This window comes from Nymphaea colorata, chromosome 6, assembly GCF_008831285.2.
Source record: "Nymphaea colorata isolate Beijing-Zhang1983 chromosome 6, ASM883128v2, whole genome shotgun sequence".
Classification (NCBI taxonomy): Eukaryota; Viridiplantae; Streptophyta; class Magnoliopsida; order Nymphaeales; family Nymphaeaceae; genus Nymphaea; species Nymphaea colorata.
The window spans coordinates 8,384,825-8,408,526 of record NC_045143.1 but is presented as its reverse complement, the minus strand read 5'-3'; the positions used below and the strand labels follow the sequence as shown (position 1 = coordinate 8,408,526).

General features: G+C 35.9%; 3 protein-coding genes across 11 annotated transcripts; 1 reads left to right on the top strand and 2 right to left on the bottom strand.

Annotated features, from left to right (window-relative positions):
• The first annotated feature begins 230 nt into the window (after positions 1–230).
• Positions 231–1,179, top strand: LOC116256360 (lachrymatory-factor synthase-like). The gene has a single exon (XM_031632712.2). It carries the CDS (start codon positions 381–383, stop codon positions 903–905), a length of 525 nt encoding a protein of 174 aa, XP_031488572.1. The 5' UTR covers positions 231–380; the 3' UTR covers positions 906–1,179.
• Positions 1,180–10,968: 9,789 nt separating this feature from the next.
• Positions 10,969–11,756, bottom strand: LOC116256306 (lachrymatory-factor synthase-like). Its single transcript, XM_031632641.2, has one exon. The coding sequence runs from the start codon at positions 11,651–11,653 to the stop codon at positions 11,105–11,107; it is 549 nt and encodes a 182-aa protein (XP_031488501.1). The 5' UTR covers positions 11,654–11,756; the 3' UTR covers positions 10,969–11,104.
• A 5,972-nt stretch (positions 11,757–17,728) lies between these two features.
• Positions 17,729–22,749, bottom strand: LOC116256916 (uncharacterized). Of its 9 annotated transcripts, none has more exons than XM_031633480.2 (10): positions 22,587–22,749; positions 20,746–20,828; positions 20,361–20,674; positions 19,966–20,201; positions 19,684–19,890; positions 19,514–19,606; positions 19,355–19,429; positions 18,880–19,265; positions 18,160–18,300; positions 17,729–18,031 (listed from the first exon to the last, which is right to left on the bottom strand). In XM_031633480.2, the coding sequence occupies exons 2-9, from the start codon at positions 20,775–20,777 to the stop codon at positions 18,171–18,173; spliced, it is 1,473 nt and encodes a 490-aa protein (XP_031489340.1). In that variant the 5' UTR covers positions 20,778–20,828; positions 22,587–22,749; the 3' UTR covers positions 17,729–18,031; positions 18,160–18,170. The 9 variants fall into 9 exon arrangements, with proteins under 9 accessions (XP_031489340.1, XP_031489335.1, XP_031489339.1 ...); XM_031633475.2 differs by having other exon boundaries at positions 19,340–19,429; positions 22,587–22,748; XM_031633479.2 differs by having other exon boundaries at positions 18,170–18,300; positions 19,340–19,429; positions 22,587–22,748.
• Positions 22,750–23,702: the final 953 nt, after the last annotated feature.

Genomic DNA, 23,702 nt, shown 5'->3' with positions numbered 1-23,702 from the left:
TTTCTAAACATGGCTGATGCATTAGCATAATCAAAATTGCATGATGTGTTATGAAAAGTGGAAATCATATATATATATATATATATATATATATATATATATATATATATATATATATATATATATATATATATATATATATATATATATATATATATATGGTAGGTAAGTCCGAAACTACCTTGGTTTGTGTGCTAATATGGATATTATATATTAGACAAATGCGCATGGACATGTCGTCACCAGCACCTGATTCGACCTGACCTTCCAGGTCTTACTCCATCTTCGCTCCCCTTTGTCCCCCTACCATTTGTTTCTCATCATTCTCTTAGAAATTGAAAGAGAAGACGGGAAAAGGAGAAGAGGAAGAGGAGGAAATCATGGGAGAGGAAGAGCAGCAGCAGTTGGTCAGGTGGGAGGGCAAATTGAGCGCCACCATTGGTGGGGCCACGGCGGACCAAGTATGGCCCCTCGTCGCCGATTTCTGCTCCCTCGACCGCTGGTTTCCCAGCGTTCACACCTGTCGGCTGGAAGGTGGAGTCGCCGGAGAGCCCGGCTGCGTTCGCTACACCGCCGGGAAGGGCATCGAATCTGCGGAGGGGGAGGGCGTCGCGTGGGCGAGGGAGAGGTTGGTGAGCATCGACCGCGCGGGCCGGAAGCTGAGCTACGAGATCACGGAGAACAACATCGGGTGGGGTCAATATGAGGCGGAGATGGAGGTCATCGAGGGCGGCGGCATGACGGAGGATGGAGGAGGGTGCCGGATCGAGTGGTTGTTCAGGATGGAGCCGGTGGAAGGAGGGAGCGAGGAGGGAGTGGCGGCTTACCTGGGGCATACTTTGGAAGAGATGGCCAAGAGGATGGAGAAGTTCCTTCTCCACACTCCAGGCGGTGCTCAGGAGTAGGGACCTGGTAATGGTGGCCGGCTGCCGGCGGTCGCTCTCCTCCGCCTTGCTGTTCGTTGGTCATCTCTCTCTCTCTCTCTCTCTGTATTTTGGGATAATGTGCTTCTGTTCGAAGCGACTGCTTGCTGGGAAACAGATAGACAAATTAGGATCTTTAAAGTTTTACATAAGGAAAAATCTTACATTTTTCCGGTAGTTTAAGTTTCTTATATGAATAGTTGTTTATGTGCACACATGAAAAAGGATATCCAATATGATCATTATGCCCTCCTCATCATCATCATCTTCTCTTTCCTTCTCTCTTCTTTACTGGGGGTTATGCATAAAGGAAAATTTCATTTGAACATTCCTGACATGCAAAATTTTCTTTCATGTAACTTCTTTTGTCATTTTGAGATGCGCTATGTTCTTAACAGGAAGATATGAAGAAGGATGCATCAAATTCACATGTGAGTGTGTGTTCCACCCAAATTAGATTGCTGAATGAATTAGCAATCTGAATTGGTGCTTCTAAAAACTCTATTGTCACAGTTGATAATTTTCTAATAGTTGATCTCTGTGGGCATGTGTTTTAGAATACCACTGTTTTACATTCTCTCCTTGTCAACTTTTCTTTTAGAAACACCTCATATTAGTAAACACTTAAGCTGTTATGATGAGAGAGTGCATACACAATACCGGACCGTGAACCCGTTACCGTTTCGAAACGCTATATTCTATGAGATGATGGGTTGGGTGAAAGCTTCGGCCTTCTTAAAACGGTGGGTTAAACTTGGTTCATCCGAATCCGCACGCATAGGATCTAAATGTATAAATGTTTTGACCTTTTTTTTTTCTGTTTTCCTAGGGAAGAGTGATGAAGGAATTAACACCTTTTTTTAAGGAGGGGACTACTCTTGGAAATCAAAATATTAAAATCTAAGAAAATTGATGAAGTTGACTTCACTAGTTTTGATCCTCTTACAAGCACATTCATTTTAATATCATTAATTCTTCCTTGAGTACATCGAATGAACCCACATTTGGGCGTTTGTGCTCCAATATCAAGATTTGCAAATACACAAACCTCTGGAAAGCTTTTTTTTAATGTTTGGTTAAGGGAAATGGCCTCAGGCATGACACTTCTAAAGTTATATCCTTATGCCTTTACAATTGTGGACCGGTTCAAAGTTCCCGTGAAAATATAGTAACTTGGATGTCACGTTTGCTGCCATTTGTATCTCAAAAAATAACTCATTAAAATGTGACAACGACAACGCGATTCAAACCTCAAATGCTTTGCTTTGAATTGACCTCCAAACAACTCTAAAATCCATCCAATGGCTTACTGAAACGATATGACCATGTCAAACTAAGTTTCAAAGCAAGTTAATTACAAAAAGATATCCAGAACCAGCAATGGCTGCAGTCGATTACCAGAGATGGACGGTGGGTTGCAGGTGTCTTTCATGGCGAGGATTCGGGAATCCACCCAAGTTAGAAACGGCATTTTGAAACCGACGCTGAGTGCTGCACATGGGCATGACGTCTCCCACCACAAATTTTTTGGTGCACGCGCCTCATCGACATGGGCCCCTTGAAAGCTAAAGCATGGTCAATGGGGGTGGGGTTGAAGACAATGGAGATTGCTTGATATTTTGGCCATTTAAGAATGTTCAACAAGCCCGAGCGTTCAGGCTCGATTTGAATGAACTCCACTCCTCGATTAGACTTGTTTAAAACTAATATTTATTTTTATAATTTCAAAAACATAAAATCACTTAAATAAAAATTTTAACTTTAAAAAATTTTGTGCATAAAATATATATTAAAGGACAAGCATAAAAGAAGTTGAGCTCAAGCTGGGAGTGGGTTAAGCGAGTCAAGCTTGAGCCGAATATATATATATATATATATATATAGTTGTAGGCAATGAAGAATGGGAGTCGTCCGAATCACCCATCAAGAAACAGGTCCGTTAATTAGTGGTCGATCTCCTTTAAGGGTGTTTGATTGGAGCGGAGTTAGAGAATTTTAGAGTTAAAAATCATTATTTTGTTATGAAATGAGAACGCGGTATCAAACAAAGATTTTAATTTCAGAATTATAGCCTCATTATCGAATCAAAATTTTGAAAATATGATTCTACCTGAAAGGATGGAATTATGATTCCAGAATTTTAAATTTTTTTTTGTTTCTCTTTAGGACACATGTCTACGGTTTTAATTCATCAATTCTAGAATTTTAATTCGTATTTTATCGAAAACATTATTTTTCAATTCTAAAATCAAAATTCCAAACCATCAAAAACAAACTAAAGCTGAAATTTTTATTCAATTTTGATTTTGAGCTGAAGTTTTTTCTTGAATTTTAATTCTAAAATCAAAATTGAAAGCCGTCAAATGCCCCTCTAATGTATTGCCCATTCCTCACTTGTACATCACTAGCTAACTGGATTTTACACAATTTTTTTTGTCTTTTCAATTAGACACGAGCTAATAAACATGATTTGGATGCAATTTGATCGAGTATGATTAGGATGTATTCTCTTAATGGTCATTAGACAATGGATTGGTGTTTCATGTACTTAAATCCGTTTCAATTTTTGGAATATAACACAATAGAGTACCATTCTGTTATCAAAAAATTCCTTATATATATATATATATATATATATATAATCTCTTGAATGTTGTTTTCGTTTTCCTAAATTTTAATACACGTTCATGGAGGGTAGGTTGGTTGGTGTCTTGTAATTTTTATTTTATTTTTTGGCAATAAAAGGGAAGGGGGCTCATTTCCCAACGGATTTGCACCCGAATGTGCATTCATAGCAGAACAATCAAAGCAAGTAGTTTCTGTTTTGTTGTGACATATGGTAGAAATACTCAAGTTTGAATTCTCTTCTCATATTGAGTATTGAAATAGTTAGGCTTTTGAAATAGTTAGGCTTTTCGTATTTGGTTGGACTAATAGGTTGTTCAAAGTCTGATTGTTAATTTGATCCCTTGAAAACTATTTTTCTAGACTATAAACAGTGAATGCACGACACTGTAGTCAGGGGCAGAGCCAAGGGGGGATGGCATGTAGGGACGGATTCGGATCGGATATATCTTTTGTCATATCCGATTTTTCGGATATTCATATATTCAGATTCGCATTCGGATGAGAAGAAGTTTATACCATATCCGAATCCGACTTTAAAAATCTACATCTGAATCTGATTTCTAGTTATACTTGAATCCGATCCGAATCTGATTTTTAGTTATACTTGAATCTGATCTGAATCTGAATTTTAAGTTATACCTGAATCCGATCCGAAACCCATTTTAAAGTTATATTGAATGTGATCCGAATCTGACTTTTAAGTTATATCCGAATCCGATCCGAATCCAACTTTTAAATTATATCCGAATCTGAACTTGAGAGCTTTAGTTGGTGTCCCCACATTTTGAAGTTGCAACCTGGTTGGGCAAAAGGTATATTCAAACGCACCAACTTAAAGTTATGATATAAAAGTAATATAAATTATATATTTCGGTATAATTTGATTAATATGTAATGGCTTTTATGAAGTTGCATATAATAATAGTCAAATAGTTACCATGAACATCATTTAACTTAAAGTATTTAAAACTATAACACATAAAACTAATTAATTAATAATTCGTGTTGTGTTTAATTAAATTTTTTTGTATAAACAAGCAAATTATTATAGTTAAGACATCAACTAAATAGGATATCTTAAATAATATGTTTATTTAATTAAAATATATTAAAAAAAACTTGTATCTAGAAATTTTAATAAAATGAGTATTTTTAAAAATATGAAAATTAATCACAAATAAATATATTTAATATGAAACAGTTGTTGGTAAGTTTATCGTATATAAAAAAATTAAGAAATTATGTCTTGGCTTCACTTAAAATTTTAAAATTATAGTTTGACTCTTGCAACAAAACAACTCGTAAGTTTATCGTATATAAAAATAAATAAACTTTTTTTTTGTTGTTTCACTTAAAATTTTAAAACTACAGTTTGTCTCTTGCAACAAAATAACTCGTAAGTTTATCATATATAAAAATAAAAAAAATAAAAAATTATATTTTGACTTCACTTAAAATTTTAAAGAAAAGAGTTTAAGTGTGTTATCTAAGAACTAATTATTCAAACTAATTAAAACTATTTTTTCACATATCCAATTTTTTGAAAACATTTTTTTATGAGGTGTTGTACTCATTATAAATGTCATTTTGAGTTTTGTCTCACAAGTTGGGATGTGGAGTTGATTTTGTCAAAGTTGATAATTGAGGAAAAGTGATAATATAAGCATGTCAATGTTGATAAATGTCACATATCGAACAATTTGTTGTTTTCCTACAATTTAAAGGTTTTAGCTTTCAAGTTTGTCAATTATGTGTTATAATTCAAATACCTAAGACTTTTGAATGAATTATATGATTATACAAATGAAGATGCTTTCAACTTAAAATGAATATCATATTGCGTTTAAGATTTTTATTTATTATAAAACATATTTTTATATGATTTTCATACTTTTCCACAAGTTCTTCATATGATTTTTATGTTTTTTTTTATAAGTTATTCATATCACATTTTATAATTTCTTCATATTAATTGTGCATATTGAACATTGATTTGTCTATTTTTAAATAATAACATATTTTGATGGAGTAAACTATTGTTTAATGTTAATCACTTATTTAGAATTATTAAATCAAGTGACCCTTATTATTTCTAGAAAGACATTATTGGTTTTTTCTAATTTAATTGAGTTAATTAAATAAATATGTTATTTAAGATATCTTGTTTAGTTGATGTCTTAACTGTATAATTGATGCTTCAACTATAATAGTTTGCTTGTTTACACAACAATGTTTAATTAAACACGATATGAATTATTAATTAATTAGTTTTATATGATATATTTTTAAATACTTTATGTTAAATGATGTTCATGGTAACTATTTGACTATTATTATATGCAACTTCTTAAAGCCATTACATCTTAATCAGATTATACCTTCATATACAATTTATATTTCTTTTATGACATAACTTTAAGTTGGTGTGTTTGGTTAGATCTTTTGCACAACCATTCATATTCTCAACTTCAAAACATGGGGACACCAACTCATGGTTCAGATTCGGATATCAAGCTGTAATTTGGATTTCGGATTTCAAATTGTAATTTAGATTTCGGATTCGGACATCAACTCACGGTTCAGATTCGGATATCAAGGTGTAATTCAGATTTGGGTATCAACTCAGGATTGAGATATACTTGTTAAGATGGTTAAGTTTTCGATCGGATATTTACTTAAAACTGAATCTGAATCCGTATCTGATTAGATAAGATGGTTAAATATCCGATCAGATATTTACTTAAAACCGAATCCGAATTCGATCAGATGTTATTTCTTAAATCTGAATCCGATCCGATTTTCTTATTCGGATGTTAAATTGCTTACCATATCCGATTTTTTAAAGGCATTTTGGATGGATATCGGATCTGAATCCTATCCATTGACTTCCCTAACGGCATGGGCCCTGGCTCCACCTCAATTTAAAAAAAAAATTATATGTAAATTTTAAAAAAATTTATTTGCCCTACATAAAATTTTGAAAAATGATATTTTGAACTGTGTCAAAATTTAGAAACTTTAATTTGGTTCCCCTCTGAAAAATTTCTGGCTTTGCCCCTGGCTGTTCTTACCTACGTTTCAAAGCAGCTTTAAACATTGGGATCAGGAAAAATGCAGACAACCTTCAACCCTTAGAGAGTATATATTCTTCTTTTTAACAATAAACAAAAAAACAATTAGTACACTAATAACTACCCCTTGGTAGAGCATATTTTTATAGGGTCAACTATTAAGTTTGCTAAAATGCACTATTTTCTCGTTTAAAAAAAAACATAAAAGTATAACTATTTTGGTAAATATACATATTTAAGTTTTTCTACACATCTTTCTATGTAGCATTAACAAAACATAGTTTACCAAACGAATTTAGATATAATTAGACATGATTAATAACATTATGTTGCATAGTTAGAGAGCCTAATCCAAATGAATAAGCATTTAGTTTATTTATATTAGGGATACTCTCCTCATTTTTCTTATTAACCTGACTTAATATTAGTTAATGACAACCTAGAGTGCAATTGACAACAGGTTATTTTTTATTATTGAAGGTGTCAATTTTGGATATGTATTTGACACTGTCCAGTCGGCGTACTTATAATCACCATCAATATTCAAGTATTAATTTTGAAAATTTCCAACAATGTTATAATCCAATTAACTTTGTATAAAAACGCATTCAAGTGGGGATGTTTAAGGAGTAGAGCCAATTCGGGTTCAACTTGAACGCACCCGACTAAACTTGACTCGAGCTCGACTCTTCTAATAAATGAATCTAGTTTGACTTGAGAAGTAAACAAGTTGAAGTAAATGAGTCGAGTTTGAGATGGCGAGTGTGGCTCGTGCAAATTCACTCGATTGAGTTCGTGAAAAAAAATATATAGAAAATGTTTTGCATGGTTATCACAAGGTCACCTTCCTCCACATCGAGGAAACACAATTCATCCGTTTGATGGCCTGATGCAGATCACGGGTGAACAATGTCTCACTCATAATAAATTTCTACTCTCGACCAAATATAATTAAGCTACTGTACGCATGGATTTTATATATATATATATATATATAAGAAATTGTATTGACTTCCAAATTATATACAAATGCAGAAATTAACTAGCATAAAGAACATATATTTATTTTCTAAAAATACCAAAGCTACCCCTCTATAAAAAAAAGGAAGACAGCGCTCATGAAAAGATCAAAACCTTAGCATATGCTTGTTATTAAACCCCAATGTGTTTCCAGATAAAATTCACAAGCTTAATTTTATCACTTAGTATTGCCCATCAAGCAAATATGAGGGGATTTGGACCTTTTCAATTCGAATTTTTCTTAGAGGAACGGTGCATCAGGATTCTCCCTTTTCTTTTGAACCTCACAAAAGTGGGTTAGATTCACGAAACTCTTTTTAAACTGTGTCTAATGAATCTAAATAATTTTTTTGGGTTTATAGTAACATATTGTTACTGCACGCTCAAGGCTCGTAAAAATTGACATGATCTAGGCTCGTAAAAATTGACATGATATATTCTATGGTGAAAGGTAGGCTGTCACAGTCTAGCTGGTATCAAAGAAACATAGGTCACATAAAATTTAAAATGTAGAGTATTGTTTTTTCTTCATGCATTCAAGGTCCAGAACTATGATATCACAAAAAAACAACAACCGAGGTGACATAAAAATTTTTCAAATTGTGAAGCATTGTTTTTTTCTCTGTCTTCAAGGTGAGTGTGGTATGATATACTCATCAACTGGAGTGCTTTGCATGTACTGTTTACAGTTCAAAAGAATAACACTCACAAAAATCCAACTTAATATCGGACTTTCACAAACAACCTATCCCTCAGGGCATGAAGCTTTATTTTGGCGAACATGAGAAATGTTGGCTTTTGAATATATATATATATATATATATATATATATATATATATAAACAAGAGGGTATAAAATTTATTGAAGCACTTTTAACTTGTAGCGTACAGAAATCAATGGAGTTGTCAGAGACAGAGAATTATGAAAGTTGGGAAAGCGACAACCATGTATTATTTAGAGAGAGAATGGTAACTTCTTGTGGTTAAAAATTTCTTTTCCACAAGAGGCCAGAATTGGCCTTGAAGGGCATAGCTTAACTAAGGGTCTCCTTTAGTTTGATTTTTGTGGATACTATACATAATGTAATTTTTCAGTTGAAGAGTTGTAACCTATGAACCTGGAGGTAGGACAAATGGAGAGCTTTCGGGACTTTTTTCCCGAACAATTGGTTGCTAACCTCTTGTTCACTTAAATAAAAGGCTAGAATTGAGTGGATCTGCTAAATATGAACGCCACTTTTCTGCTGCCCTTTATCTATTATTAATTTATTAATTTGTCAAGCTCTTTTTATTTTTTATTTTTAACATGAACACATTCATGCAGGAAATTTCATATCATTTTTAATGGCTGTTATTTTAAGTTAGGTTTTTTCACTTACTTCTCTTTCCTTTTTTTCAATCATTTTTATATGCATTACATATACGGGAATTCAAATCTGCATGCCATATGTCACATATTCCCATAGCTAAACATTAAAAATGTTTGCTTAAAAAGCAGAGTATGATGGACCACTGGGGTGCCACATGTTAGTTATCTTGTGGCCAGATTTTTTTTAGCAGCAGGTTTTTACTATACATAATAATCTCTCTCTCTCTTATTCAGTCCGGTTGGGTGGCATGTTATAGCCATGTTTTAATTTGCTTTTTAATTTGCTTTTTGAAGGGTTCTATCCTGATGGCATTGAAGAGTAGTGTTGATCTTAAAATTAGAGGTGACATTACGATGTCAAGTGGACCCATTTTTATCCATCTCTCTCTTTCTCTCTCGCTTTAATTGTTACCAAGGGGTTATCTCATTTATATCATATTGGAGCAAAGGCTAAAGACATAAATTCTTTTTTATGGAGAATTAAATATATAGTTACCAAATTTTCAATTGACTATGAGACAATTGTCTGGCTTTATAGGATTGTCATATATAATTGGACTCAGATCTACCAAGTTTAACCACTAATTTAAGCTTTTAAAGAAAATACCTCACGGAGCCTGGACTTATCTACGCCCGTTATTGCAACATTTTGGTAGTTTCAAGCCCTGAACATGCACCCTCCTGTTTCGGATATGAGTTTTTTTCTTTTGTACTGGACTAGCCCTGAGATCCAGAGAGCACATCAAGGATTTAGAAGAGGGAAGAAGACAAAACTTTGATATGGTTCTGGGTTTAGTTCACCTTTTACCCCCAAAATTCATTGAAAATTTTTCAACCACAAGCAAGTTTTTTTTTTTCTACTTTTGCCTCTTTGGGCAATTAAATGCTTTTCAGCTTGCTTTTGTGCTTTTCCACTTCATTTATTGTGGATGAATTCTGCGCCATTCTCCCAGTGAAAACATTTGCTTAGTGATTTGTTCTAGATTTCTTTACTTAGCTAAATGCATTCAAATCCAAACCGATAATCGGATATATCATATCTTAACGTCTGTATTCATGACCTTGTGGTATTAATGAGTTCTGGATTTGGGCTGAGCGACTCTTCCAAGAGCAATGCCAACCCAAAAGGAGGCTGTTAGTTACGCTAACGGCTGCTATTAGAAAAAAAAAACGAGTTTTTGTGAAAAAAGATGCGTAGCCATGCATATGAGAAAATTTGGGCATATTTTTGTCGTATGCCCACTTGTGGAACATATTTATGCAAAATTGTGTTTGCTATTAAAATTTCCAACACAAAATATTCCTCTTTATTCCAACACCCCCAAAACTACAGCTGCACAAACGAGCCGAGTTAAATTGGGTTCGACTTGGACTGGCTTTGTGCTGTTTCATTCATTTATACTTGACTCGACTCATAAACCGATACTCTGCATGATATTGTCAAAACCAGCTCACCAAATCACTAGTTTTAACTTTTAAAATAAAAACAAATTTTTACAAGTTACATGATTTAACGCTAAACAAGTTCAATGTGTTAAATGAGTCGAGTTTGAACTCGATTTTGTGTACTCGACTTTGCTATAAAGGGCTCAGGGCTCTAGTAGAGTTAAAGCGGAGCTCGAGCAGGGCAGTTGACTTAGATAAGAAAGGGTGAGAGGAGACGACGGAGAGAGAACAAAAGAGACTGTGAAATCGAGTCACCAATAATAGTCTCAACATAAAGATCTTCCTGCTTTTAAAAGCAGGATATAACCTCCTGAGATAGCTCTCATCAACAAAAGGATTGACGTAATGAAACCGAAACTTGGCAGAACTACTTGGGTTGTGACATGGCAAAAAATTGAAATCGAACCAATAGAACATTAGGAACTAAAGAGATTTAGCGCTGAACCAGTAAAATTTCAAGTCTGAAGCAACGATTTAACCACAAAATCAAACCCTCAAGGAGTTCGGCATAGAAAATGAAAAGGGTCCCGTGAATTTATTCATAATCACAGAAATGAGCAAACTGAAAACCTGAACGTTCCTTCCTTTCGTGTAAGCTCTGCTTGCTTCTGCTTGGTACAAACAGATGAGAGAGAGTCAACCAACCACTAGGCCACCACGGTACACACCAACTCTTGGACATCGCTGCCGGCGGCGGCGGCGGCGGCAAGAAACTCCTCCATCGTCTTGACCATCCCTTCCAGAGCAGACGTCACGAAGGGTACGACTTCGCACCCGTTCCCTTCGGCAACCGGCTCCATCCTGAAGCACCACTCGATGATGCACCCCTCCCCACCTTCCTCCCCCTCCACGACCTCCAGGGCCGCCTCGTAGTTCTTCCACCCGATGTTGTTCTCGAAGACCACGTACCTCAGCTTCCGGCCAGCGTGGTCAATAACCGTCAGCTTCTCCCTCGCCCACGGCACGTCCCCTCCGTCCGCGGGCTCGCCTTTGCCGACGCAGTACCGGACGCATCCCGGCTCTCCGGCGACCCCACCTTCCAGGCGGCATGTACTGACGCCGGGAATCCAGCGATGGACGTTGCAGAAGTCGGCGAGGAGAGGCCACACTTGGTCCGCCGTCGCTCCCCGGACGGTGGCGCTCACCTTTCCCTCGTGCCTCGCCGCCTCCACCTGCTGCTGCTCTTCTTCTGCCATTGCTTCCACAGAGAATTGGTCTCCAATTCTTGTTTCTTCCTGAAAGACTGAGATAAAGGGCAGAAAGGTCGCCACGTAACATTTTTGGCTTGGAACTAATGAAGGCTCTCGACACGTACGCTAGAAGGGGATACATGTTCTGTGGTTTCTAATTTCTGTGCTCTCTTGGGCTCAGTAAATATTGTTTCACAAAATTATTTAACTTCATTTTCTAAAATTTTAACTGACTATATCAGATTTTCTATCTGTACAAATGATGAACTATGAATTATTTAAACCTATGATTGAGAAAGTTTCATGGCCAGCATAAGTTTAATATCACCAAAAGCTTCTTTACAAGAAAGAAGTCAGACGCTTTCCGGTAGAGAAACTATTTTGTCTGTATTTACGTTGGAAAAAGCTTTCCCTCACAAGTTAATGAAAATGATTACCCTCACCTGCATTGAGTAAGCAGGAGAATAATCTCAGCGTTAAGGCGGAAGCTTCTTCCCTTTCTTATAAACTCTAAAGCTGTGTTCGAAGTATTACTTCACAGCAATAGCTACTGTATCATATGAATAATGGCTACAGAATAACATATATTTGATGCCTCCACAATAAGTCAATAAGAAAGTAACGCCTAGATAGGTAAAAATGAAAAAATTAAATTTTACAGTTTACAGTAAACCGATCGCATGCCTTTTACGTGCCTACCTACTTGACCAACATTGCTATACATCTGTCTGTCACGCTTGTGGTAGGGACACAAAGAAAGAAATTTCAAAGGGAGGAGCCCTCCTGCTCTTTCAGCTTACTCACCCAAGGCCACCTTGGCCTTTTCCCTATATCCTCAACTTTCTTTTCATTTTTCAGTTTCATGGCACAACTTATTGCAACTTTTCCTTTAGCCTCCTTTAAGCTTTTTCTTAGACAAAGTCCCCTTTCGAGGTGATTAAGTTGATTTTGCTTGATGTTGGAGACGCTGTTGCAAGTTCAGGCGATCAGCTGAAAGAATGAAACAGCAAGAGGCAGAGTTTCGTTGATGGCAAAAAAATCGATATACCAAGAACATGTCAGCCCTTTTCATATTACATTTTTTTGGGTCCATCCTTGTTTGCCAAGTTGCCGGTCTGCGCCAAGGAAAGAACTGAGCTGCTCAAAAAATTGCCAACTTTATACATTAGAACTAATGATGTCAATATATCTGATTTGAATCGGATGTTCGACCGAACCGATCCGAAAAAATTAGATATATAAAAAAAAAATAACATCCAATTAAGGAATCAAATCCGATTCAGATTTAATAAATGGCATCCGATTGGATTCAAATCCAGATTCAAATTCGAATATATATAAATATCCAATCGAATTCATTTTTAGACAAATATCTTGTATCTAATGCAATTACATTTTGAAAATTGGCAAAATCATGTTCAAATTCAGATTTGTATATGACTTTTCTTTATGCGTATTTAAATCCGAATATATGAATATCTGAAAAAATAGATATGATTAAGGATATATCTGATTTTAATCTGATCAGTTGACATCCCTAGTTGCAACCATAAGACACCAAACAAGAACCGGGACCTTAGTGCCTTAAATACGGAGCCAACTTATGTTCGAGATCAGTCGATTGAATTTAGGCCTCAACATGGGCGGAGGTGAGCTCAAATTGGGCCATCTCAAGCTCGCTTCACTCGTAAAACCTCGAGCTCACTTCGAACTTTAAGTGTAGCTCTATAGAATAGGCTCGACCTCTGTTTTCCACATCGGAAGGATCTAAGTAGAGGTTTGGTGCTGTCTCTGTGTGTGTGTCTATATATATATATATATATATATATATATATATATATATATATATATATATATATATATATATATATAAAAGATGTAGCTTTATGCCATGTTTTATTTTTTAATATTGGAAAGATCTGAGCAGAGCAAGACAGATCATTCCATGGATCGAATTGGAGACAAGAAGGCGCCCAAACATAAGTAGACGACATGTAACAAGTGAACAAGAGGTCCTGCAATTTCTGTCTTTTGCTGACTTATCTATTGATTATAACTAGAGAGAATCGCCTCCTCTAAAAGATCAACTTGCACATGCAAGTAACCATCCATGAATGAACATGAGGTCGGGGATGAGTTAGATTGCACATCAAAGGCCTCTTACAGTGTCGTTCACGCATAGAAGTGAATGGCTCCATTATTTTGGCCTGCTGGATTTCATTGGCTGCAAATGGGCACAAAAGGAAAGAAAAAGGTCACTCCTTGGGCAGAAAAATCAGAAGGCCAGAAAAAATTCCTTCTATATGGATTGCTTATACAAAAGGAATTAGTTCTTGACTTTTGCAGAATATGAGAACCTAATTATCTCTATATCTCTATCCGATAAAATCACAGCCAATTAAAAGAAACACTAGACAACTCAAAAACATAACCTAAAAGATGTGGCCCTAATGGGGTGAGCTTGAAAGCAGTGGCAGAGCCAAAAAAAATTGGCTGGAAAGGCATTCTTTTAAAAATATTCATATTTGGTGGGCCATTTATATATAAGGATAAATGTTTAAAGATGCCCATTTAAAAATAAAGAAATTTTAAGAGTATGCTCACACCAGTCACCATGTGGCTCCGCCACTGCTTGAAAGATTGAAACGGGTTCATAAAACACTATTTTATCTTTAAGATGGATTCATGGAACATTGCGTTAGTGTTTCTATAACCAAATGTTCCTAAAGGCCCATTTGGCCAATAGAATAAATAATATACAACTGTTTCATGAATATAACCCAAAGCTTGGGAAGCACTAGAGCAGATTCATGGAGCACCAGGGCACATTCATGGAGCCTCCTAGAAGCTATTATACAAATCTACTGTCAACTTTAGCGCAGATTCATGAAACAATTACAAAAATGTTTCATTCGCTAAACGAGCCTCATGCGCAAGGTGAAGCATACATAAGGCTAAACGAGCCTCATGCGCAAGCTGAAGCATAAATATGGTTTCCCCTTGTGTAGCAAACAAAAGGAAACCCATGTAATTGGTATTGAAATGTTAAATCTCCAAGGCTAAGGTAGCTTGAACGACAGAACGCCATTTTATAAGAATGAAGTTTTGTCAAAACTTGGTTTCCAAAAATCCACTGACAACCCAAATTTTAGATGGCCAAACTTGACTCTGAGTCCATGCATCTTTGAGAGCCATGTCCATAAACTTGCCCTTTTTTTAAACAAAGTGGAAGGCACTGGGCATGACCAAAATATAAAACAGCTTGCACCATTTATATAATAATATATTAACTAATTAAATTTTCAAGCACATTTATGTGAAAAACTTTTTAAATTTTGAAGAAGAGTGAAAACCACCGCACAGCCACAATGAATATACCGTATTTGTGAAATTGGGTACAAGGTGTTTTCTCAAACATTTTTAACTTGAGAAATCACTTTCTTTGCACAAAAAATGATCGATTCGCTCTCCTAATGACAGAGCAAAACACTTTTCTCACACTCAGGAACACATTTACAAGCATGTTATGAGAAACCTCTCCAAATCTTATTTCTCATACGAAAAACGAAGAGATATGTAAGCTTATTTTAAAGTCAAAATGTGCACAACTATGAGAACATCCTTAATTACTAAACTTCTATTTTAACTTCTAAAATATATTGATACATCTATCCTTTTATCGTGTAACTTGCTAGTAATGACAGTAGTCATCCACAACATTGATGCTGGGGTTTGGCTTAAGCTACTAAGACTTTGATTTAAGCTACTAGATCTTTGCATGTGACTATCTACGATACTTTTTCTAGGTTCTTTATTTGACAAGATTTATTAAGTAGGAAAGATTTTTTCTTTTTTTTCTTCTCATTTGTCAAGTTACTAATAACATGACCCATGATCAGTACATCTTTGGCAACCAAATTGTTCAATGTTAAATGACTAACAAAATAATTTATAGTAATTCACCATGAAATATCATCGTTATGAATATTGTTATATTGGTTGACAACAATATTTTAAATTTCATATGCAATTTCTGCCATCAAAATCCTTTACTGAGCTTTGTATTCAAGCAGTGCCAAACGAGGAATACGTTGTGCATCTTTATCCTCCCTTCATGCAAACGATGCAATTTTACTTGCCATTCTGAAATATCACTTCATTCAGCTATTATCGTCTAAATGTTCTTATGAAGTCATTTCTGGTTAAGCTATCTCCTTAAGTAGACTCGTGTAACTCTTTAATATAGAAAAAGTCGTCCACGTTTACACTTAGTGTTTTAATTTCTCTTATGTTTAATGATGTGTCGTGTTTTTCATCTTAACCTACATAAATGTCAAAGATAAACAGACAACATGACTTTAATGTCACTTGTTAAAGAGAAACTCACAGTTGCGTCAAGACCTAAAGCTCAATCCATGGAGTTGGGACTTCTTTTCTTGGGGGAGGAATGACCCAAGGACTGTGAAAGCTTATTTGAATCGGAGATGTGACCGAACCATTCCCAAAAAATAAGATATGGAATAAAATTTAATAGCTGATTAAGAAATTGTGTCGGATTCGGATTTACGAAATCACGTTCGATCAAATTCGGATATACATAAATATCCTATCACATTCAAATTCGGATTAGATTTATTTTTCAATAAATATTTTATATCCAATGTTTTTACACTTTGAAAATTGGCCGAATTCGGTTTAAAATTCGAATTCAGATATGAATGTAAACAATCATATTCCGATTGTGAAATTGAATTTTGGTTTCGGATTCAGATATGACTTTTCTTCATTTGTATTCAAATCAGATATATGATCTGATTTGAAACCCATCCAATGACAGTCTAGATGGAGAGACTTGCTTCTGCATTTGATTTACAAAGATGGCAAACAGCTAGCAAGAGAGAATCCCAAGCGTCTTGGCCTATTGATGGTAATCTCTCTTGGCATGCTAGGAACTCCGAGAACCAAATGAGCGCTTGCGGTCGCATCATTACTCCATTATGTAGAAACCCACCGCTGGGATGGTTTCTTGTTCCTGATTCTATCAGAAATATCACCTCTAGAGAGATAATTCGCTTCTCTGTCAATCCTTAAACTTCGGTCCTTCTTTTCATTCAGTGCCTACTCTCAAAACATTCAATGGCCCCAAAAAGCACCATCGAGGACATCTTCGACTGAATCAAAACTTAGTTACTCATTTAAAGCAAATGACAACATGCTATAGGATGACGCATCAGAAGCTCTTATGCCAAGCATGACAGCCCAACAACTGTCCGATTGATTCATCAATTTGCATTTCTCCCACAAAAACCTGAAAATATTTTACCAAGATAAAATCTATATTTGACTCTTAGATACCTTAGGGAAAGTTTCTATTTTAGCCATGAAGTATTCCTGGATGTGAAATTGATTTTTGGTGAGCATCATCATCTTAAATTGGCCCTTCTATCAACCTGCAGCAGTCGATTGATAAATATAGCATCTTCACTTTAACAAAGAACAAATTTCAACTTCAGTTGCGCATAATGAAGCTGCTGCTCCTTATGCCATGCTGAAGCCTTTGTCAAATACTTTCAATAGCCTCATTTGTCTTTTAAGTTCTAGACAGTCATACGCATAGGAATCATGAGGACTATTGAGTGTCGAATTTCAAGTCCAGTGAGAAAAAGTCTGACCATGAGAAGCTTTATTATATCATTGCTTGTAACCATAACCGCTGGGATGGTTACGAGATAGCATTGAGCTATACATATACGTGGTGAACAAGAAAGAGATGGAGAGGGGGGTTAGAGGTGAACTTAGAGAGAATTTATCCAATAACCATATCGTTTTTCACCTGATCAGGATGCAACCCAAAAGGACGGACTTCAAGCCAAAGCTAATCAAAGTGCCCCACTATTGTTATTTGCCAAGCCAAACCTATGTTTGGGATTTAGATATGTTGGTGCATACTCAAGTCAGCATTAGAGTGGAAACTGTTGCCCGCAAAAAGGTCCCTATAGGATATGCAATTCACACATAGTCAAACTAAACCTAATGACTCGACCTCCGACCTCATCACATCACTACAATAGCAGAGCGAAATAGTAACTACAGTGTGGTAAAACATGTGATTACAATTTACTGTTGATTGCAATTTGTTAAATTGTCTTTAGAGCCAATCAGACAATATTATCATATAAATAACTGGATGGCATTGAGCAAGGGCATTCATTTAGAAAATAATGGCAGAATAAGCAACCGACGTCCCATGATGCTGGTTCAGCTGTAATTGCATGCAGCCATCCACAGAGGGCGCTATAGGATATGAAAGATAAAAGAGAGCAGAAATGCCCACAGTGTCAACTCAGAATTCCCAGACCAACCTTGTGGTTATACTAAGTTATCCTGTGCCAACAAAAACAACAATAAGACCACCTTGATGCCAACCTCAAAGTCGCATACCCACAGTCCAGAAATTAAAACAAAAATTATGTATAGGATGAAAAGTCAAAGAAACAAAATTGAAAGCTTGCCTGAACCCACTTTATATCCAAGAACTGCAGCTCAGAAATGCCAACAGTGAAGTTGAGAAGAAGGTGATTCCTGAGGTCCATCTCCAAACCAACGGCTCACCTGATGAGACAGATCTAACATTTGACAGGCCATGATCTGATCTTGTGGTGGTAACCAGGGCATGTCAGAAAAAACAGTGCTTATTGCTTACTAAGCTGATGAATGCACTAAAGTGAAAAAAAAAAAAGAATGTAAAGTTCACCCTCATCGTCATATCGTGTTCTACTTATTAATTGAATGCCTGGCCACAAAGTAAAAAGGAGCATTTCATGCCCCATATCCTCTCATGTCAATTTTCAGGTTTCTCTGATGTGTTGTCGGCACCATAAACAATAATATTACTGAATATCAGTTCCACTGAGAGAAGTCCTCAGGTAGATGAATCCATGATTTGATTTTACCATAAAAAACAGCAACCACAATATTACAATAAGTGTGTGAAACATTAGGAGAAAAATTAAACTGGTCCAATAATTTGTATAGTCAATGAGAGAATATTTGATTTTAACTTCCCAGTGAGATCAACTAGAAACATGTCACAAGCAAAATGTTACATTTTTTAGTATACATGAAAACAAAATGAAGTGCTAAGGATTGACGATCATCAGACGTTAGTATACAGAAAATAAGAAACATGTTATACGAGGACTATACATTCTGCTATGTTATTGCCATTTTACCTAAGTATCCGGAGTGCTTGGCTAATGGTAGACAATGTAGTCTTCAATGATTCGACTTCCTCCATCAGTTGTCCTACTGTAGACTCCAACAGAGTAGTTTTTTCCTTTAAAAAGGCATTTTCTTCTTCCATGTGATTGCACCTTTCTTCCAAGCCATTGTACTTTTTCTCTATGTCAGCAACTCTTTTCTGAGCATCCACTGCTTCTTGAGCATACTCAGCTCGTGATGAGTAAGGGCCAAAAATATCTTTAGGAGAAAGGCCCGTTCCATAGGTACGCACTCGCCCATGACCCTCTGGCCCCATAACTTTGCTATAAACATCATCTTGAGATATATCATGTTTTAAACCCTCTGGTAGTTCAGACAATAGTTTCTCCATTTCAAACTGTAATAAAAAAAATTAATATAGATAATTTTAACAAAAATCAGTTAAAAGTCTAAACTAGAAAGACCACATACAACTTTTTCACGAGCCTTAGGATTATTTTTATGGTTGAAGATAAACATCATAGCTCGACTGGGCTCCTTCCCGTCAGCGCTCTTTTCAATCTATAGCAATGAAACAAAGTAAAAAAGCTAAACAAACACATGTTCAAGTAAACATAGAAATCAAGGAAGACAAATAACACTTACCACCTCTTCACGACGTCGAGCAAGACTCTTCGTACCAGTATTGTTGGGAATGAGTTGTTTTGCACGATTCACTTTGTTTGTTTCACTTTGACGCTATAATATTTCAACTACATGTTATTGTAGAGATTATAGCTTAAGTTACACTAGTGTCTAAGTTTTTCAGTAGTTACCTTTGCCTCATCGGAGTTCCAATATTTCATGATATTGTCCAACTGTTCTTTAACAATAGTGCAACACATGTCTTCTTCATTTTCATCATCTGATAGCTCCTCCCCATGAAAATATATTTTCTTTAATCTACACTTCCAGCGTCTCCATGCATCCATTCCACATTGGAGCACCCACTTTTCTGAAAATACTGAGAGCGTAAACTTCTCCTATGACAACAAAAGAAATCTATTATATACAAAAATATGACACATAAAAGGAAATGATGAAACAAAGATCTCTACCTTAACACGAGAACATAGCTCTTTTTTGTTTGACTTAGGCACCTGTTTCCAAAACAAGTCAATAGGTAACAAGTTACCATCACGTGCTAAGGCGCCAATGTACCTTGACACTTGTATAGCATTGTCACCAATTGGTTGACCATGTTTATTGGTAGCAACTTTGAACCTCTTATCTTGAGGCAAGTTACCATCTTCCAAAATTGGTGTTCGACGTCTCTTACGATGCCGCTTATACACTACAAAAGGAAAGAACAAAGGGCAGCATTTGTGAAAAATACACACACACACACACACACACACACACACACACACACATATATATATATATCACAATAAAAGGATTTATAAAATTAAATCTAACTTAGGACTATCTATAGAAGCATGCCCTTGATCACCTAATCCGTCTTTTGAAGTCGATGTCCTCAATGTATCGTCTGATAACTTGTCTATCTCTTTTGCATCTGGTTCAAGCGACTCATTGTTATTATTAATTGTATTTGAAGATGAAGATTCTCCATGATGATACCATATAGTATAACTTGGACAAATTCCATTGCATATCATATGATCAACAACATCGCTCAGAGTTTGATACAAATTGTTGCTGCATTTCTGACATGGGCATTTGATCTTCCCATTAATAACTATACTATTGGCAATGGCAAATTCAAGAAATTCTTTTACTCCGGTCACATATTCAACACTTGACCTATTCAAGAAAATGACGATTAGTACTTATTTTAAAACCAATAATGGTTGTGCACCATAATCAAATATTACCTCTTTTTGCAAATCCAACTTCTATCTCCCATGAAATTCAAACAGCTCAAACCATTCAACAACCTTCTCTAGGCTACTTCAGTCTGAAACCAATGGTACAAATAAGCTGCTTCCAAGAATATCATGATGAACATTAAAGTCATCGCTAGATCTATTGAAAAGAAAATATTCAAGACTGATTTTAATAAGGGACCTTAAGGCCACAGCTGGTTGCCCATGCATGTATATGGTTTGTTGTGACATTTCATGGTAACATCACATTTCTAGCATTAAACTGTCTGAAATAATGCTTCATCGAGAGCTCCTTTACTATGAAAGAACCTGATCCCTCTGATGTTGGCTTACATGATAGGGATAGTTATCATGCAGCCATTCAGATCTGACTTGTCTCTTACATAAAGGAGAAAAGTTGATAGAAACAGAGTTGCATGATTGGATTATTTGATACTACCATAGCGCTAGTCCAACAACATAGTATGGTCTCCATATATATATATATATATATATATATATGGAGAGTATATATATATGGAGAGAGAGAGAGAGAGAGAGAGAGAGAGAAAATTGTGAACATGTCGGAACTGGAATAATATCAAGATAAATGAGGCTTCATAATTAATATGAGCACTTAATTTAAATTTTCTACACAATAGCTATTTTTGTAAAAAAGATATGACCCAAAAGTAGCATACTAAATAAGCATACATATGCGAGACATGAACTACAAAAGTACTACTTTTCAGAACTAACTATACTATCCTATTCCTAGATGAACATAAGAACCTGCATAGCCTGATGAATGAGCATGTGACAGACAATCAACCTAATCATATATCTGCTGGACCTTTTTGGATATGTTTGCCTTCCTAAAAGCAAGATCTCACTGTCTAATGATAGTTAAGACTTAGACTAAAAAACACAATCTATTTATAAAGCCGAGTCAGATTACTAAATAGCAAGAAAAAGCTACAGAAGATTTATCCACATGACAAAGGTTCCACATATAGTTAAAAAGAAAAGGAGAAAGAAAAGCAAAAGAAAACCTACAGGTAATTTAACTTGCACAGCGGGCAAGAAACATGAAATGTGAATTAGCATCATTTTATTTACTGCATGCACACACACGTGATAATAGTATCAGGATAAGGTCCAATTCGTGCTAATATTGGAACGGGACTGTGAATACAAATCAAAAGATTCTGAATGGCGTTCCTAACAGAGCAAAAGCATATTTTGTTTCACGTCCCAGATGGATTTTATCTCTTATTAAACCTCGTCATTAACAGAAACCAGGACAAGTCTACCGGCTTGATAGAGAAATTTCTGTTTGCAGTTTCTAATGTGCAGAAATCAACAATCTCTTTGGAAATATGGTGGAGAGAGACAGAGAGAGAGAAAGAAGGGGGTTAATGACAAAATAAGAACGAAAGGAACCAAGACAACCCAATAATTTAAAGGGGCGAGATTTCAACAAACCCAGAAACTCTGCAGCTCTTGCTAAGAGCTTTTGCTTCGATGGAAACTAGGCTAAATCTCAAAAATGACAGTCAAAAACTTCCACAGGTCAACAAGACAACAACGTTACACGAAGGCTTCTGCTCTTGCTGATCATGGATAGAGTGAAAACCTAGTAGTCGCACCTGGACGGTTTGCGTTGGGACACTCACCACCTGGACGGTAGTGGATGAAATTTGAGCATCCACTACGCTACAAGAGGAAAGTCGATGAATGGATTTGCCGCCTTCGCGGTGGACCTGGGGCGTCTAATGCGTAACACCAGAAAGAAGACAGATGACGAGAAATTCACCAACAGAAGAGAAACCATTAATGCAGAGCCTTACCAATTTCCTTAGTGAAGAAGTTCCCGAATTGAGGGAGAGGGAGAGGGAAAGGGGGTTGCCTCCTCGCTTCCTTTGTGGTCAAAACCCATGGGGGCGGCTAGCTGTGGGTTTCCAGTACAAAAATGTCGCCCACGGAGATATGCACCGTGGCCATTTTTCGGGAATGTAAACAAAGGCGCAAGCAACGGCTGGCTCGAACCCTTTTGTCTCTCGTCCCGCTCGTCTCAACTCGGTGAAACAAAATTTGAACATTAGCCGGCTAAATGAAACTTGAACGTGTAACGTGCATGTTTCGGGTGAGCTCGTAACGTCTCCATTCTCAGTTTTTGACGCCTGCTTCTCAATTTTCGACGTTGGTATTAGGGGAAAGAGTCGAATTAAAGTTTTAAAATTTTGATTAGAGTTAAAATATCATTTTTTAAAATTTTGTATATAAAACAAGTAAATTTTTTTAAAATTTATATACAATTTAAAAAAAAATTGAGGTGGGGCCAGCCCTAAGCGGACCTTACCTTGGCTCCGCTCATAGTCGGAACTTAAGCAGGATGTGGTACACCTTCAGTTTGAGTGTTATGATTCTATCGTTTATGGTACAAGAAAGTAGTATCCATGGAAATTAAATAGATTGTACCATTTACATGCTCGCCTTTCTGACAAGCTATGTTATGCCTCTTAAAATGTGTGACATGCATGTTCAAACTTAATTTAAGAAGCATTTGAATTCCATTGTCTCAATTCGGCACAACAAATCTGAACTTTAGTTCACTTAATGAAAATCCTAACATCGGCATGGAATGTGTTTGTTCAAACTTAACTTATTTAAGGAGTATTTGATTGCGTTAGATCTAACATTCATAGTGATTTGAGAACCTAATATTTAAGCTTTTAACATTTCAGATGGCGAGTTCTTAGTAAGGACTAAAAATTCCTTGTTTGAGAACATAAAAAATTATGGTAGGGTTAGATCCACCGTTGGATTACATCAAGACTCCAAGAACTTAGAACTGGCTTAGATTTAACCAACTATAGGAAAGAAGGTTTATCTTCACAAGGGATTGTGATATATATATATATATAACGCATGGATAAAAAGTAAATCAAAATTTTGGCGTCTCC

Coding starts and splice junctions, on each gene's coding strand:
- LOC116256360 (XM_031632712.2), top strand. CDS start 381: ATGGGAGAGGAAGAGCAGCAGCAGTTGGTCAGGTGGGAGGGCAAATTG.
- LOC116256306 (XM_031632641.2), bottom strand. CDS start 11,653: ATGGCAGAAGAAGAGCAGCAGCAGGTGGAGGCGGCGAGGCACGAGGGA.
- LOC116256916 (XM_031633475.2), bottom strand. CDS start 20,777: ATGGGAGATAGAAGTTGGATTTGCAAAAAGAG. Junction 19,607..19,683: donor GGAACTCCGATGAGGCAAAG/GTAACTACTGAA, acceptor GAAATATTATAG/CGTCAAAGTGAAACAAACAA. Junction 19,266..19,339: donor CTAAGGCTCGTGAAAAAGTT/GTATGTGGTCTT, acceptor TTTTTATTACAG/TTTGAAATGGAGAAACTATT.